At 41.2% G+C, this 18,226-nt stretch overlaps 1 protein-coding gene across 5 annotated transcripts in view; it reads left to right on the top strand.

Annotated features, from left to right (window-relative positions):
* The window catches only part of ARHGAP19 (Rho GTPase activating protein 19), a 223,159-nt gene extending 209,114 nt beyond the window's left edge, over positions 1–14,045 (top strand). For all 5 annotated transcript variants that reach the window (XM_069239608.1, XM_069239607.1, XM_069239606.1 and 2 more), the window contains one exon: positions 8,048–14,045. In XM_069239608.1, the coding sequence (XP_069095709.1) occupies positions 8,048–8,104 (57 nt within the window). In that variant the 3' untranslated portion in view covers positions 8,105–14,045. The remainder of the gene's footprint in view (positions 1–8,047) is intronic.
* The last annotated feature ends 4,181 nt before the right edge of the window (positions 14,046–18,226 follow it).

Genomic DNA, 18,226 nt, shown 5'->3' with positions numbered 1-18,226 from the left:
TCAACTCAGGAAAGGTTGTTTCAATGCAGTGTTCGAAGATGTTTGATCATCTTGGTAGCTCCACATGAATGCCTACCAGGATTGCTCTTTTGCAATAGTTGATTGAAATGTATAAAAGTTACCTTGCAGTCATTTACTTATTTCCTCTTTTCTAGGGTAACAAATGACAATTGTATTGCCTTTATTTTATTGTTTGTTAGGATGCTCAGCTGGTATAGATGTTGTAGACACTTCTATAACATCTGCCCTTTTCCTCTTCTTCATGACTCGAATATCTTTGAGTAGTTGGGGCTTTTTGTGTCCTGAGTCTTCTGGCTTTTGTCATATGACATTCGGTTAGCGCTTCTTTTTAAACTGCCTTCTCTTTTAATTATTTTTCTCTCTGATAATTAAATTCAAGATGTTGTCTGCATAAGGATAGGGTTCTCGTTTCAAAAAGATGATAAATTCCTACTAAAGTTAGTTCAGTGAGTAGCTAGCCAGCTCTTTTGGTAGTTAGGATTTACGGAGGAGTTGTGGTTTCCAACAACTTTATAACCCGTAGCTTCTATTCAGAATACTGCGGTACCAGCTGTGAGTACCGCAACCTCCATGAATGGTTTAATTCTTCAAGTTTGACAGGAAAACTTATACTAGGAAGCCTAATGCCAGAAGAGCAAAATAGACATATATGTTCAGTTTATTTTTAATTTAAACACTTTTATGAAGGTAAAGGTTTCTGACCCCAAATATCAGCTTACAGCTCTTGCAGTTGCTGAGGCTGGACTTTTGTTCTGAGTACCTAAACAAGAAGCACAAACTTCATACATTTTTTTAAAAGTTGAGTTTGATAGGAAAGTCTATTGTTTTCTGTCAAGAGATATTCATTAATCTTTTTAAAACATGGAGCCGTCACGCCCACCTACAGAACCCCAGAGCATCATCGAACAAACTACAACAAAGCAAAATAATTAAATGTCTATAAATGGTCAACATTTCCTTTACATTCTTGACTTTTTAGTAGTGAACAAAGGAGCAACATCATTAAAGACCTAATATAAATGTAAAGTTGAGTTAAAAGCACATATGGTAGATATACTGCCCAAAAACATTTCATCGTTACCACTTTTTAAAAGTGGGAAAAAATGAAAAAAAACTCTTGTCAGAGGCTTAAGCCCAACATAGAGCAAAAACTGCGCTGTCACTTTAAAGCTGTCATTTGACTACTGCAAAGCCATCATGTCTCATAGTGACAATAAGCCAGCAAGTTCTTTTATCTGGCTCTTTGAAATGGATCACACAATATAGGAATTCTTCCTTTCATCCCTTATTATCTAATAAAATAATTTTGAGATGCATATATTATGCTTCACCCTAGCTAGGTTGAAGCCTACCAGACATCCCAGCTGTCTGACTGCAAAGACATACTGGGGCATGATTGAAACTGACCTAAAAAGGCATTCCGTCCATTTCTTGCCATTGGCTTTGCCTCTTCTCACTCACATTTACATGCTTTCTGTTCGCTGGCTTTATTAGTTTTTGGCTGTCCAGTTTGAGTGTGTCCCTCCCGTGGAGGATAGCCTTTTCACTACCTCCCCAATAGGCTTCTTTTAATCTTCCACGACTGCTCGGTTTTTGGGAACTCTTTCCTTGCATGCTTACCTAGAACACACCACCACTTTCTGTATGAGGCCTGCAAGGCTTTTTGTGGATTCTGCAGTCACTTTTACCAGAAGCTGTTTTGGTTTTGCCAGGCTTTTTTAGATGCATCTTTTTGCATGAATATGTGTGTTTTGTTTAGAGGTCACTTTTCACCGGGCATGCTTCACTAGCTGCCAAAGCAAGCCTTCCACTAGTATGCCAGAAGCTGTCATTTTGTTTTTACAACTGGTAGGATTTGTAGGTCGTCTAAGCCTTAAAGAGAGCATACTGTTAACTTTAAAGCATACCAGCAAACATCTCAGACCCTTTTGTTGTTCGACCAGGGCCCTGAACATACAACAAAATAGAAAAATTGTCCAAATGTTTTCTGTTTCTGCTTTTGTATCCTTTCGAAGTTCTCAACTCTAGTAATAAAATGTATTCCTCTAACATGAAAAAAAGCACCAGATCACGTTTCATATACAGTGATTGACAGTTCAATTTAATTTCTATTAGGATGTCTTTCTGCTGGATGTTTACGTACTGAGAGAATGCGCTCCTCTGATCTGTTGGAATATGCTTTGCACTGTGTAGAACACTAGCATAGGTTGCATAGCTCAGTTACTATATATAATTTGTTATTTGACAAATGAATATGCTGAGTGTTGCCCTTCTGCATTTTATTCAATAATCATATAAATTCTTATTGTTTTGTTTTCATAATGCTAGCTTCTTTCCAAGCGCAGATAGTGTTACATGTGTGCTTTTTTTGTGAGAAAAACAAAAACATTCTCTTTCCTAGGCCACCACTTATGTAAGGGAGATCTGCACTTTTGGTCCAAACGCCCTTGTACTTTATTATAAACCCCACTTTAATTGTATTATTAGGAACCCCATATAAAATAGTACGTATTGTAAGCCACTGGCGATGGAGCCTGCAGTCAGCCGCAGCTCAAGGGTCATGTCTGTATGCATTAGTAGGTTGTATGACTTTACCACGCAGAGGCCATTACTATGAGTAAATTTAAGATATTTAAGTTATATATAGCAGTGCATGGGGAGGGCGTGAGTTATAGTTATTTAAAATAACTAACTATAACAGCTGTATTTCTATGGTTTTGTATGTGTAAATTCAGATCTTAACTCCGTCTCTGTGACCTTTGTTTTTTTAAATGTTTTTTTTTTTTATATTCTGTTTCCTAAATATAACGCCCCTGTAACCTTTGTTTTTTTCCAGTGAATTTGTGTGTTTTTTATCACACTGTAATTTTCATTACTATACAGTAATCCAACCACCACCGTGCTGAAGCAGAGTCCCAAGCTGGCTGCCAACACTTCCTTGTTTGAAGTGTGGGCAGCCAATCAGAGCTGTGCATTTCCCTGCACGAGCTTGTCTTTTTTTGCGAAGTCATTGCGGCCAGAGTTATACAAATTAATTTTCCCTTTAATATCTCTAAAACTAGTAAAGGATTTACACCAAATAAGCAAAAGCACAATCTGCGTACCGAAAGCCAAATTTGGTGTAATTCCCTCCAGTGGTTCGGGACGTCGCCTTGTCAAAGGTTCTATGGGAATTATCATGGAAAACTCAACTTTTTTTACCCTCCCTTTTTCTCTTCCCCTGCTTGAAAGATCACCCTGAAACTTTCTGTGTGCAACAATAATCACCTGGACACCTTTTTTGGAAAATTTTGTGAGGATTCATCAAACGATGCCAAAGATATGGGCAAGTCAAAAAACACTTTTTCTATGTAAACATGGTCCTAACTATAACTACTTAGTGGCGACCGCCACTAGGTTATATATATTATATATATATATATATATATATATATATATATATATATATATATCTATATATTATATATTTTTTTATTTTCTTATTTTACTTAAAAGGCAAATGGTTACAGGAAGGTTAGAGTTAGGCTCACATTTCAAATGTACAAAGCCATAGAAATTCAACTATTATAGTTAATTATTTCAAGTAACTAAGTCGTGCCCTAAGGTAACTTATACCTCGCGCCCTTGTCATGCACAGTTTTCTCATCAATAATGTTTCTGCACGTGTTACAATGATATTATGAATGATGTTTTAAAAAAATGTCATGTTTGCTGTAATATCTGAGGTAATTAGCAGTGCAGGGCGAGGGCGTGAGTTATAGTTACCTTGGGAGATGGGAGCCGGCCCTGAGGGGGTGGTCCCCAGGGTCATATATGGCCCCCCTCCGTGTTTTTTAAAAAACTAATTGACCACGGGGAAGTGATGGTCCCCGGGGGATGTGCGCGGACCCCATCTTTATTGTAACCCATGTGGTGCTTCCCAGGGGTTGACGTGACCTCTCTCACCCCCCCCCCCCCCACAACCCCCCACCACCAACACTTTTTTAGATGGGTCCCCAGGAGGTGGTTGTCCACAGGGCCTGGGTGGTGCGGGGGGGTGTCAAACAGCCCACCATGTATTTCTTATTTGTAGCCTTGGGGAGATGATAGCCCCGTGCTTTTAAGAGCCGTAGGATGAGGAGCTTGTGTACCCCTTCCTTAATTATTATATTGGTTGTGTCCACCAGACCCTGCCCACCTGGGGACAAAATTATTAAGAAGCACAGAATCTACTGTGGAATTTGATGAAAAGTAAAAAATAAAATAAAAAAATAATAATAATAATTGCCCAGACTGGGTCACGGGAGGACCCCAGGACCAACATTAGGGTGTTTAGGGTATTTGTACCCTACCCATGCTTTCCTTTATTTATTTATTTGAGTTTTTAAGACTCAGTTGATCAGAGTCCCAAAATGGCTGCCAACACTTCCTGGTTGAAGTGTTGGCAGCCAATCAGATATCAGCAAGGGGACTGTTGGATCCTCGAAGGATCCACATCCCTATATATCTGTATTTCTTTTTCCTTTAATGCACCAAATCACAAAAGCATGCTTTCTAGACCAAGAGCTAACTTTCTGCCAAATTTGGTGTAATTCCTTGCAGCGGTTCAGGCTGTAGTCTTGTTCTCTGTGGGAAAATATGTTGGGAAAACATGTTCTGGCGTTTCCCCCCTTTTTCTTGACGCACACTTGACGGATCACTGCAGAACTTTCAAGACAGAAGCTCAACTGACTGTCGTATCAGTTTTGTAATTTTCGTGAAGATTCTTCAAATAGTGTCAGTCATTGGCAAAAGTAAAAAAAAAAAACTCTCTAACTATGGAAACTGTGCTTACTAGAACTACCTACTGGCGAGTGCCAGTAGGTATCAGGCCTCAAAAAATCTGCTCGCCCACTCTGAGTCATATTTTACCAGGTCAAGGTATTTTTAGGACATGCTCACCTCTTCTGGCGAGTTGACAAAGAACAGGTGTTCCGTCAAAGTGAAGGAGCAATAAAGACGGCTTTAAATCTTATCTCGTCACATTTGCTCTGTGTTCAGAGACAGAGGTCAAAAGTCAGTTTGTCTTCTTACTATTAATTTTCCTTCTGAATGCAGAGTTCCAAGATTTTGTAAGGTGAACACTCTGATCTGCTGTGCAGAGTATGAAATTAAAGGCTGTAACATTTAAATAACTAAGTCATCTGTACAAGCATTGCAAAATATATTTCAACAGTGCCTACAAAATGATGAAACAGTCTTGTAATGAGGTCTTCTTTTTTTGCCCTGGCAAACAGCAGCCACAATGCTGTTCAACATGGATAAAAAGTTTTAACAGTCATTAGGTCTCATATGCAAGACCAATTGGTTTTGCCAGTGCTTTTTTATTTATTTTTATTTTTTAATCTTTATAGAGTTTTAAAACCTGTTTTAGATCTGGTAACATCGTTTTAAGCTGTTTTCTCTCCTTTGTTTCTGAGTGGAGACTGCCTTTTTTCTGTCAGGAATATTGTTCAGGGAAGGGCTAGAGATGAATCATTGAGCATTCTCATTGGTTTCCCCTGCAAAGCAAATCTTCTGAAGAGAGAGAGGGTTGTTCTTTCACCTCAGATGTTGAGGGAGAAAAATCACAGCCATTGCTGGTCTCTAGTCTGTGACCCTTTAGAGCTCCCTGGCTCTCCAACCAGCATAACAATCACAGCAGTGAATGGGCCATGGAGGAGAGATGCTCCTAACTTAGCACTATAAACCTCCCTCATATTCCTTAGGAAAGGTCCCTTAAAGGCTGCTTCTACACTTTCTCAAGTCCCCTCACTGACGTGGGATGGCCCCTATGTCCTGGAGGGGTCCTCAACAACAGGGTAATTTTAATGTCCTCATGAGGCTTTCGATGTCCAAGTGAGGCCTTTAACATCACATATGTCCTCAACCCTTTGAAGAGGTCCTTAACATATTCTGACGCCATGAAGATGATTATTAAAGAGTAGCACCCATGCCTCACAATATCCATCTTCATTTTTTTGTAAATGACATATCCATGACTATGAATCTCTGTGTTATGTATGCTGTTGCCTTCGCAGCTTTAAAGGGTTTGCGCTGGGCAGTTACCTGATGACGGTTAAAAATACCAGTAAACGGTTAGTATTTATTTAGTCCTTTTTTCAGGACATAGGTTAGTACAAAGCTATTTTTATGGGTGTGAGTCTTCTCTTGGTGGCAGATGTTTCAGTGTTTTGGTCTTTTTTCCACCCCAGACGTCTTGTGTTTTAGTTTGATGAATACCACAATAGATGACCTATTGGACTTTTAGTGGTCACATTTCCAGTGGCTTGAATGATATTATGGTGGCTACGGTATCCACATCAAACAGACTTTGGTTATTGAAAACAAAAATGAGCTTATTGACTGCATCAGTCAACTGTATTTACCTAAGGGACACCCCTCAGTAAACTGGACATTGTGCCTATTTCAAGAGGACACCATGCATCCATTCCTCTGTACGTGGCACAGTCCCTACTGACACACGTTCTTATATTCCCTATGGAGTTGCAGTAATTGTTTGGATATGAATTGGCCTTCATGAAATTGTAATGCACATGCTCTGTAAGTTAAGACTCGAATGTAACCGGTAGCTGTTCTGCATAGTGTTGAAGATCCATGTTTGTACTTATTCAAGACTTGGAATAGTCTAAAACCTGGCTATTACCAAAAATGGTGACACATTTCTTCCCTTTACATAGTGTAGTCCTTTCAAAGACGACAGGACTTTGTCTTGAAATGTTTGATGCCTGCGTCCTTCTGCAACAGTAAAAAACTACGGAGTGTTCTAGCAAGCTTATAGGGTCACAACATCATGCATTCTCTGTAATTTTGCTCCCTAAGACATCTTCTAATCTTTAGTCATATATTTGTGAAAAATGGCTAACCAGGTAACACCTTTAGTAAAAACAGAATATATAATGAAGTACTGATGTTTTATTTCTGCCCGCTTCATGAGCAGATGTCAAAGCTTTCTCAGTATGGGAAAAGATTAGAGAAAAGTTGGTGTAAACCCTAAAAACATGCAAGTTAGTTGGTTTGCACGGACTCAAAAGGGCATTTCACCCCCTGGCACTATTGCTTACGGCTTCCTCCAGCCTCACTATGTCCATCTGTGGAAGGGAGGCAAAATAGGGAAATTGCTACTATTCAGGCCCTAATTTATTAGCTGTGGCATAATCAGAGAGGCAATTATCAGAGCTCTTATATACTGGGACTGCTGCCATTTGTGGCCGCACCACATGACTCCAAAGGAACAAGTATTTATTTTTTACAGGACAAGTACATTTATGAAGTAACCTATTCTATGGACACAGAAATTTCTATAAATTTCACACCCCTGGGTATTGATAAGCCTGAAAGGGGTAGGTTAGCATGCTCCTTGCACATGGCAAGTTACTAATGCAGTGTTTGGCGGGCCCTGTACCCAATCTGTTGAAGACGGCCCACCCTACTGCACATAGCTGAAACCCCGTGCAACGTTGTTGACCCTATGCTTGGGATGCCTCTCCCCATTACATTTTGTAGGATTTGTGAACCCTTCAACAGCACGTGGGCCTGTGTTGAACCGTCCATTGGTTTCACAAATCTGGGTTCATGTTTTCTCAACCCACAAAATGGCTAGCCTAGACCTATGAAGCCATTTTCCATTTTTTTTGCTCCTGCTGGACAGATCCGCATGAAATTTGCAATGAACAACTCAACTTAATGTATTCAGTGCTTTTCTAGACCGGATCTGATCTAAAAGTTAATATCTTTCTCTGAAGCAAATCCCAGGTCCAAGTGATATGTAAGAAGGACGTTACGCTATGTATCAAATACAACAATATTGTTTACTGACACTTATTTCCTTTTCCTTTCACCACAACATAAATTGTCTGTAAGATCATTCAGAAACATGTCCATTCTTGGCCATTGTAACATTTCTTTTTCAATGTTCCTATGCGAAGTTCTTCCTACAAGTGTACATGATGACAGCGCCCTTCACGGTTTCTCTCCTAACCATTATTTTCATTCTTTTGTACTTTAGGGGTCTTGCAAACGCACAAAGCTCAAGCTGACGTCTTCTCAGGAGACCTGTATATGAGACACCTCGAACTCCCGGGATAACCTATGTGCGGCAACAGCCCTTAATGCAAAGCTGTGAACACAACATATACTGTGAGAGGACTGGACGTTTTGGACTCAGGATACCCATAACCCATTCCACTGGAACTCAGTTTAAAGCCACGTCCACTTTTGATTTCTTTTAATGTGATTCATTCCCTCTGTAACCTACACACTGTACGGTTTTTTAGCCTGTGGAAAATGTGCCTCTGAACTACTGCTTCAGTTTGTAGGAGCAATATTTTACACTCCTTGTTTCCAGCATTAGTGTTTGCGTAATCGCTTTGCGTTTTTGTTTTTACTTGTTGTTGATGTTCATCACGGTGGCCACATGTGGTGACCTAGTGAGTTGGGAATCACCACTGGTAGCTTAATGAAGCTCGTGACGTTTAGATGCTATGAAGTGTAAAGCTGAGACACAGTCGTGTGCAGCTTGGCTTCCTAGACGTCAGATGAGTACAAACTGATCAGGGCCTCTTTTTAGCAACAAACGAGTGCCACCGTGTGGCCATAACAGAGATAGATTTTTAAAAATGTTTTTTGGCAATCAAAGGCCTCGTGTCGAATTGCTCCCCCCGGATTGCTTTATCGGAGTGTCTGGTGTTTGTCCGGCAATCTGGTGGTTTGAACCATTCAAAATACGATGTTTTAATGTTTTTTGCTTTTATTATATCCTGTTGTATCCTAGGAATTACATAACTGAAAATATAGGTCAGTAAAACAGCCCACTATTTTAATCAATGCAGACATTTTCTGTTGCCTCTATTGCCATCATTTACAAAGCTGATGTTTTTGGATCACGCAGATTTGGTCTCACTTACTAATCAACCAGAGGAAGCATGTGCCATAATGAGAGGTCGCCTCTTGCTTATTAATCCGATGCGTGTGGTTTTGCAATCTCTAAAGGAGCACCGATTTCTGAAGTGCCGCTGCAGTTACATCCTACTACTGTTTTTATCCACTTTAAAGGACTCTGGTAGGATAAACCTGCAATATTTTGCTCCAAATTTCTGCGTGACCATAAACTGCAATGCCTAAGTTAGTATAGAGACCACGAATGGAAAGCATTTTAGTAAAAAGATGCGTAGGTTTGAACCCTAAAGAGAACAGTATTTTTTAATAACCACGGTGGTCTATTGTACGGTGAAAGAAATGTTACTGAGAAAGTAGAAGCCGGATATGTAAGTTTGTTTGTGGGTAATGGATTGCTCTGTGTATGGCAAGGCAGCTTTTCTCCTTTGGAATAAATCGTTCTTTCTTCTGGCAATTGATACCCAAGGTCTTAGACAGCTTAATGTATGTCTCGTTAAAATGAAACTGAGGCAGCAGAAGCAGCCTGTCGTGCTAGTGTGGATCAGAACTGGAATACGCCCTATGCTACGGTAAAATAATTAGGGTTTTATTTGTACTTTGTCGACAATGAACTGAGATTCGTGTTTTTTTTTTTTTTTTTTTTAGATGTGCAGCGTTACCTCCCATTTTTTAAAAAGTACCCTGCAAATGATACGATATATCTGCCCACATACAAAACATTCAAACCTATTCTTCTCTGAGCCTTTGGAATTCTATATTCCTATTCTGCGTGGAAAAGACTACAATTAAAAACCAAGCCATTCTTTAAAAAAATTACTGCTGATTCGTATTTTATAAGTATGGTAGTCTATACTCAAGTTGGCAATTTAAATTTAAACAACTAAGAAAAGGAGTACACATACAGAATATGGTGGTGAATATGCTTACCACCTATGCATAATAAAACATGCATCAGTGCATGTCCTACAAAGCAGACACAATCTCTATTACTTCTGGTGGGACTCTAAATGTCGTTGTTCAGAAACAGCAGTTGTAAGTTGACCAAAAAGTGATGTGAAGCGTAAAGTGGAAACCAGCTCTGCGTGATCACTATTTAGTATTCCTAAGTTGCAGCACACACGAAAGTGTGTCTGACTATAATGATCAGGGGAAAGCTATGTCCATATACAAATTGATAATGGGCAGTGTAGATGCTGGAGGAAGCATGTAAATCTAAATATGGGTATCACTGTCATTTTGGTGGAGGCATGTGTGGAGTCCCCAACAGATTGCTCAACTGTATTCCGAGCTGCTCCTGTAATGCAAAGTATGTTATCCAACTCAAGCAAAGTGGGTCCCCCAATAGTGCTATGCCTTGAATAATGTACAGTTGTTAGGTTCAAGGTGGCAGCCTTTCCTTATTCAGCGTTTTGACTCGATGGCGTGCTTTTGCCTTGACAGCTTGCAGTTAGTCAACTGCCTGAGCATGCCAGCCAAAACAGACCATCTACAGTTTGGTTACCTTATTTCACAGGTTTGATTGAAGCTTTGACCTCTTTTAAGTCTACTTAACTTGTCTATGTTTTTCAATGAAAAGGTGAGTAGTGTCTACTTCTGTAGCATTTTGGCTGTTCTCTATAGAGCCTGCCACGGTGGACCCATTTTCCTCTACTCACACTGTGCCATTGTGGAAGGCCACATATGTTGCTAACATGTTTTCTTTGTGGGGACCCTAATTAGGTGGCAGTCGTATACTTGCTGATTGTGTCCAAATCAAACGTCAAGTTGAAACTCTTGCATTCTTGCTGCCTGCTCCTTGAGCCTACCAAGGTGCAAAATAAAGGGGTGTGTTGAAACCTTTCCACCAAGGTCTCAGGACTGACTTGGCTATTTGAAAGATTGCAACGGGGATAAACCGAAAGCTTCCAGAACTTATACCAGTGTACATTAATATGTGCTTAATCTGGCCTTTGATTGAAGTATTTCGCTAGCCAATTAACACTGCTGTGAGCACAATACAACTCGAAATGTGTAAATGTAAGACCTGGGCCCCAACAGCAAAAGCAAACAGTTTCTTGCCTTTATGGTCTAGACTGTCCCACCAGGCAAGGTACACAGTCAACAGATGTCCTACGATTTTGATTCTTCTAACCTTTTTAGCTCTCACAGTGGACATTGTGTCTTAAAAACTCCCACATGTCCATGTAGAGCCACGCACTTCCATTCCTATCACATGGCAGTTTAACTGCTGCCACGTCTGCCTGTTTCCCATTTTGTTCTATCCAGTGACAACATACCAGTAAGACACTGCTTGTGGTCTTGACACTGACTGCGCAAGGAAAAGTGCATGATAGAGACTGCAGCATTCAGTCAGCTCACTCAGAAGTGGACAGCTTTTCCTTTCTTCCACGTCTGACACACAATAACAAGTATACCAACTCTCGAGGAAATAGCTTCACAGTAGCATTCCACATCTTCACAGAGCGCAGAAGCTTAGTGCAACAGCCAGGCTAATACTAGGGTGATTACTTTCCGAATGAGGGTGTGCAGTAAACATATTTCCATATACAATTCTAATAAACTAGTACTGATCACTACTACAGATATGAAGAAATGCTGTTGGTGGGGTACATCCAAATGCAAGGATTTCCCATCATGTGCTCCAAGATAGCACTGCCACAAGGGTGCCTTTATAGGTGTTTCTTTTAAACACCAAAGGGAGATCGACACTCCCATTTCTCCTTAGCCTTTTGACAGATCATCATCAGTCATTTTTTGTACTTATCTGGTCTATTCGGACACAATAGCACAAATCTTCAACTTGGGACTTTCAAGTCATTTCTTTTAACCCCTGGTTTTGTGAGACAGTACGTGAGATGCATGGTAGATGAACAAGGAGAGACTCAAATAGTATGCACTTCTGTGTGTGGAGCAAGAATATTGTGGGTTGTGGTACAGCAAAGAGACAGAACTATGTCTGCAATCACCCATGTCAGCAGCCATAAAGAGTTAGCGAATGCCTTTGGAATAGCCATCATATACTGGAGAGTGCCATGGCTTTATTGAGAAATGGGCATTCCAACTTGGGACCTATAGGAATTCTGAGGAATTTGCTCCCGGAGTGGCAATCCTTGTGAAATGACCATCTGGTAAGCTTGTAAAGAAAGCTTTATAAGTAATGTACTTGCTAAACAATGCGATACAAGTTAGTGGCAATGAAGACAGTCCAAGCCTCAGCTTGAGAGAGACTGATGATAACCAGCATCTATAGGCAGGTCTCCAGTCTTGCTACAAACAGTTGCCAAGTTCAGTCCTTTAAACTGGTCTTTAACTCCATAAGATTTGCCCTTCATTCTCTTCATAGTGAAACTGAAGATGGCTATGGCTTCACTTAGAGCCAAAAAATTATTAACAGTAGTAGTATCCTTGGACCCTTTCTGCGGTCCGGGATAGTTGAGTCTGCAGCTCAATTGTGGGTACCTATATTTGATGACTTTTTTTATATGTACAAGTTGTCCGTCACACTGTTTTTTTTTTCAATTTGTCTAAACCTGTGTTTACATACTTAAAGAAAATATTACGCGTACATGTGTATATAAGTCCGAAGATAGGGACTGAGTGTAGAATGTCGATGGCCAACCTCAGTTTGAGTCTTACTGATTAGTCTTATAATATTTGTCTTCTATGTGCCCTATAGCGCCACTGTTTTCTTTGGATTTAAAAGGTTTGCGTGTGGGCCACAGAAGACACATTTGGAGCTGTTAATGCTGATTTTGGATTGTCTTGTTAGTGCTGGGAGTGTGAAAGGACATTAAACCGATGTATGTAAGTTTGCAAAAGCTTCAAACTTCAAATCTCTGGTAGTAAAGCTGTAGGTGAAAAGCAATGGTTAGACAAGGGTGCGTGTTCTATTTATTAATACAGTAGTACGTATGGGAGAAGTGCACATCCAGGTGGGTTGTCCTGAGACAGCTGTGGATGGTGAAGCATTTCTAGTGTTTGGCTTGTTTTGTTTGTGTGTCACTGTAAATAACGTGCTTGCAAATATATTTATTGCTGCTAATTCTCGTAAACTCTTGGCTTGCTATTTATTCGTTTGTTTGTTAAACTCACTCGTATTTGAGGTGGTTTGCAGGTTTTAGGTGCCTCTTTGGTTGGTGTGTTAAATGGGCAACATTGACTGCGGTTGTGTAAAATGTCTCCTAAAGACCTTTAAATAGAACATTCGGAAGAACGCTATCCGGAAAAAACCCTTACCAGATATTCAGTGTTACCGCGCAAGGACTTCATCCACGGACTTCTGCGGGCTCTGTAAAGCTAACTTATACTCGCTGAGGGCCAAAATGTAAATGTTAGTTAAGGCTTTAGACTTGACATAGAAAGATTTCAAATACTTTGCAGGTTTTTTAAATATTCCACGTTGAAAGAAGCATGTTAGTGCTCAACGTGAGACAAGGTATGTACCTTTTTTCTGGATATAAAGCAGTGAGAGGGAGTAATGAGAAAAGAAGGGTGCAGTTTTTTTAAATAAGTTAATGGGAACTGAGCGTTTTTTTTTTTTTTTCTATTTGCTTTAAACCAAAGTGTGGCTTATATAGCAATCTCTTTCAAACAAAGAATCATTCAAGGGAGTGCTATAGATTTATTAATGATGGGCAATGTCATCACTTCTACTGATGTTAGTTGCCAGGGAATAGTCACAAATAAACCTTTTTATGCTTATTTGCAATATTCTATGCACTGCATATGTAGGACTGTCTTACATACTGAACATTTGCTGAGTTCACCATTTTGACACCCAGGTGGACGTCTGTCTTACGTGAATTTCAAAAGCACCTGCACTGGACAATGTTTTATGGCAAGTTAGAAAGGTTTGTCGAGGTCGGAGAAGAAAATGTACTCATTCACCGTGAAATTGCTTAAGAACAATTGGAATGTAAATCTCTCTGCTAAAATTATTCTATAAAACTTGCCTACTTAAGAATTTTTACCTGTTCAGACAAAGGATTTCTATTTGTCAAGTTTCTGTCCATGTGAAATGCTATTGTAAAAATGTTCTATATTTGTAATTTTTTTTTTACTAAAATCTTGTAACATTCCCATATTAAATGCTGTCTCAGTTTCTAGTATGCCTTCATTGATTTATTTTATTGGCTCAAAACTTACTGGTGTGTACTGCAGAGGGATCAGCTCTCCTATTGTGAATAGAGCACCTTGAGCCACTGACGAGTGATCATGTGCAACTCTTAACACAGTCTGGCAGCTCCCCACGAAGAAGAGTTATAATCCTTTCCAAAGTCAGGCAAACAATTGCCATATAGGATTCTAGTTATGGTTCAGGATTCTTTTGATTCTTTGTTGTAGTGTGTAAGGTGGGTGCAAAAGCAGACATGATGTACACTTGATAAGACATGCACATCCACGTGACTGAAGGTTCTGACCTAAAATTACCACTATCTATGGTATGTACTAAATGGAACAGAGGTATATTACAACAAAAAAGACTTGATAGCAGGTGATTTCAAACCTTGCTTGGTCTCTCTTAATCATCTTCACTATAGAGGTATGGAGACGGGGACCAGAAACCACCCCTGGCATTCCAAGAGATGGCAGACATCTGTCAAAGTTATTCGCTGTCTGGGTCTGAAGGGGGATGACTTGCTGTTAGAAATTAAGTTTCTGGTTGGGAGAGGTATGCACCCTGTCCAAGCAGGAACCAAAATCGTAGTCTGGGTAAGTCAGATACACACCGTAAATTAACCTGTGATTACCCACTGGTAGCTTAGCATAGAGCAGTCGGGCTTAACTTAAGAACCAATGTATAAAAGTATTTGTGCAACATTTAACAGTAACACAGTGAAAACACCACAAAAACAAAACGCACCAGGTTAGAAAATAGATAGTATTTTTATAAATAAAACAAGATCAAAACAACAAAAATCCAATAAATATAAGTCGGGAGATGATTTGTTTTAAAGGTTAAAAGCAATAAGTGCCCTTGGGTTTATTTGGCCATGCTGGACCCGGGCAACGTCAAGAGTTCAGGCTGACTGCGAAGGAGTGAGGGCTGGCTACAGAGATCAGACAAGGCCCTCTGGAAAAAAAAAAAAAAATTATCTTGATGCTGGTCCCAAGAGGAAAGATGTGGGGTGCAGCCAAGTGATGTCAGTGTCAATCCTGCAGTCGAGGTGATAGGTCAGTTTTCTCCACACAGCAATGGTGATGCATCAGTGACAAAGCTCTAGTTCCGAGAGGCGCATGTTCTGAGGCGATATGCCGGGTTTCTACATGCAGTCTAGGGGATGCGTCGATCATCTCACTGCAGTGGAGGAGATGTAGTGGTTCTGATGGTGATGCACTGGTTCCGAGTGTGATGCGCTGGGGGTCCGATCCCTACAATGAAGAGGACGCGCTGGTTCCAACCCACACAAAGGCGCTGGTTCAGATGAAGCAGCATGGGTTCTGGCAGTTGCAGCACTTTATGCCCATTTCCAAGGGCCCAGAACTGGATTTGGACCACTTGGCAGGGCAAGACTGGCAATAATCAAAGTCCAGGTGCTGGAGGTGATAATGAGTCAAAGTCTTTCGTGTCCCCGAGACTTCAGAAGAACAGGAGGCAAGTCAACAAGACCTTGGAGTCACGCTGGCTTCAAGTGAGATGGGTTCAGTCCTTCCTCAGCAGGACAGAGGGCAGCAGGCAGGACCTAAAAACTCCCTTTGTGGTTGTCTAGAGGGAATGTACAAAGTCCAGCTGTCACTCAGCCCAGACTTGCATTGGAGATAGGCTGTAGGCACAAAGGGCTATAAGTGTAAAATGCCTAAAAGTGGCATTTTCAAAATGTTAACAATAAATCATACTTTACCATTACAGAGGATGTCTTCTTACAATTCAGAATGTACTAAACATGACATATCTACTTTTTCTCAGTTAGAAATTACAGCTTATTAAATTTAATAAGGAATCCCCAATGTTCACCTATGAAAGGGGTAGGCCTCTTAGTAGTGAAAATGAATATGGATTTTTTTCCCTACCATGACATAACTTAAAAGTACATGTCTGTCCTTTTTGTTAAACAGCACAATGCTATATGGGCTACTTAGGGCATGCCTTATATGTAATAAAAGGGGGGGGGGGTTAAGGCATCACAAGTGGTTTCAAATGCCAAGGTGACTTGGCAGTGTAATTGCACATGCAGGTTCTGCAGTGGGAGGCCTGAGACATGTTCTAAAGTACTACTTAAGTGTGTGTCTCAAGCAGCACTACAGGCCCACATGCAACATTCAATTTACAGGCCCCTGGGCATATGTAGTGAACTTTACTAGGGACTTAAGTAAATTAAATATGATAATTGTGGATGTATCAATCAACTCATGTTTAGGGGAGAGAGCACATGACTATAACGCTTGTAAAGTGCTCAGAGTCCTAAGACCAACAAAAAGAAATAACAAATGTGAGTCAAACAGGCAAAATATTTGGAGGAAGACCACTCCAAGAGTTGACAGGTCCAGCACGTGTCCTCCCCCAGCTGAAATTGCGGAGAATTACCCAACCTCCTGGGAGTTCTCATCACTTAGCCGGAAGAAGCCAGTGAGTCCTTCAGCATTGGCGTAGTCTGAGTCAGCTCTGTATTCCACTGTAAGATCCATAACCTGTAGGGAGATGGACTCCCTCAACAATTTTGGATTCTCACCCCTCATTTCCATTAGCTACCTGAGGGCCCTGTGGTCTATCTGAATCTGAAAATGAGTCCCAAAACGGTATGGTCTCCGCTTCTTTAGTGGCCAGACCACAGCAAAGGCTTCTCTTTCAATAGCACTCCCCCTCTGCTCCCTTGGACGGAACCTCCTAGAGATTAAAGTTATAGGTTGGTCTAGGCCTTCATCGTTAAGCTGTGAAAGCACTGCCCCTGTGCCACGCTCTGAGACACCAGTTTGAACAATTAATTCTCTGGAAAAGTCAGGGGCCCTTAGCATATAGGGGCTGTGCATATGGCCTGCTTTAGGGAGCCATGCCACTTTCCAAATCCTATTTCTGGGCTGCTTCTTTTGAAGGCAGACCTCCTATAGTTCCCTAGGGAGGCCTAAGAAGGCTCTTGCTTTAGTCTGGGTTTGGGAGATTTTCAAGCCAAGATAGGCTCTCTTAGCCTTGAAGGGCTGCACCTTAACCCTTCCCACCGACTGTCCCAAGGACACCATGGATCCCTGCCTTATCTGGCACTTGCTGGCCTTAATAGTCGGGCCTGCCTGTTGCAGCACCTGAAGCACTTCCTGCAGGTGAAACAAGGGGTCCTTCCAGCTGCTACTGTAGACAGCTATGTCATCCAAGTCAGCAACTCTGAAGGCCTCTATACCATCCAAGATTTGGTTCACCAACCACTGGACAAGGGGTATTCTTGAGTCAAGGGACATCACTGACTTGGCAGTGGCCATCTGCAGTGACAAAGGCTTACTTCTCCTTGGCATTTTCAGTTAGGGTAATCTGCCAGTACCCTGAAATAAAATCAAAAGTACTCCAGAACTAAGCAGCCCTTAATCTGTCAATCAGCTCAGCCAATGGAATGGGGTGATCATTAATCTTGGTGACTGAATTAAGTCCCCTGTTCAGTTCAGGTGTAATCCCCGGTGGGGCAACTTTTTGTACCAGCACCACAGGGCTGGACCAGAGGCTACTGAAGGGTTCAATCACCCCCAACTCCAGCATATTAGAAACCTCATCTTTGATGCTGGCCCTCACTTTGAGACAACCTATAGATTTTATTCTTGATGGGGGCGTGTCTCCTGTGTTAATATCGTGTACACAGGTGGGTAATCCCAAAAGTGAAAGAGAATATAGAGGAGAATTGTTCCAGCTCCTGGTGACTATCTCTTTGCTGTTTGGAAGTCAGTGTAAGGTAACGGTTTACACCTTCCACTGACCCTTGCTAGGAGGTCAGGGAGAGGTTCACTCCTCTCACAGCTGTCACCAACAACATAGTGACCCCACACCTCAGTGTGGGTTAAGACGGTTGACATGGAGCAGCCCCTGAAGGTCTTCCGGTCCACCAGGTAAGTGGCCTCCCCCTTCCTCTCAACAATCTCAAAGGGCCCAATCAAATGGTCTTGGAGGGCCCTGGGCTCCATGGGTTCCATCACCCACACATTCTGCCCAGGCTAGAATTTCACATGTGTAGTCGTTTGGTCATACCACTGTTTCATTACATCCTGGCTGACCTCTAAGTTGTCAGAGACTTGCTTCCACAACTTGGCTATCAGGCTTCTGAAGGCTATCGTGTAGCAAACATCTTGTGGAGTGGGCGGGGGTCTGGGGTGT

The sequence above is a fragment of the Pleurodeles waltl genome, chromosome 6 (genome assembly GCF_031143425.1).
Source record: "Pleurodeles waltl isolate 20211129_DDA chromosome 6, aPleWal1.hap1.20221129, whole genome shotgun sequence".
NCBI classification, from domain to species: domain Eukaryota; kingdom Metazoa; phylum Chordata; class Amphibia; order Caudata; family Salamandridae; genus Pleurodeles; species Pleurodeles waltl.
Note: the sequence above shows the minus strand (reverse complement) of the source record. Positions and strands in the feature narration are given on the sequence as shown.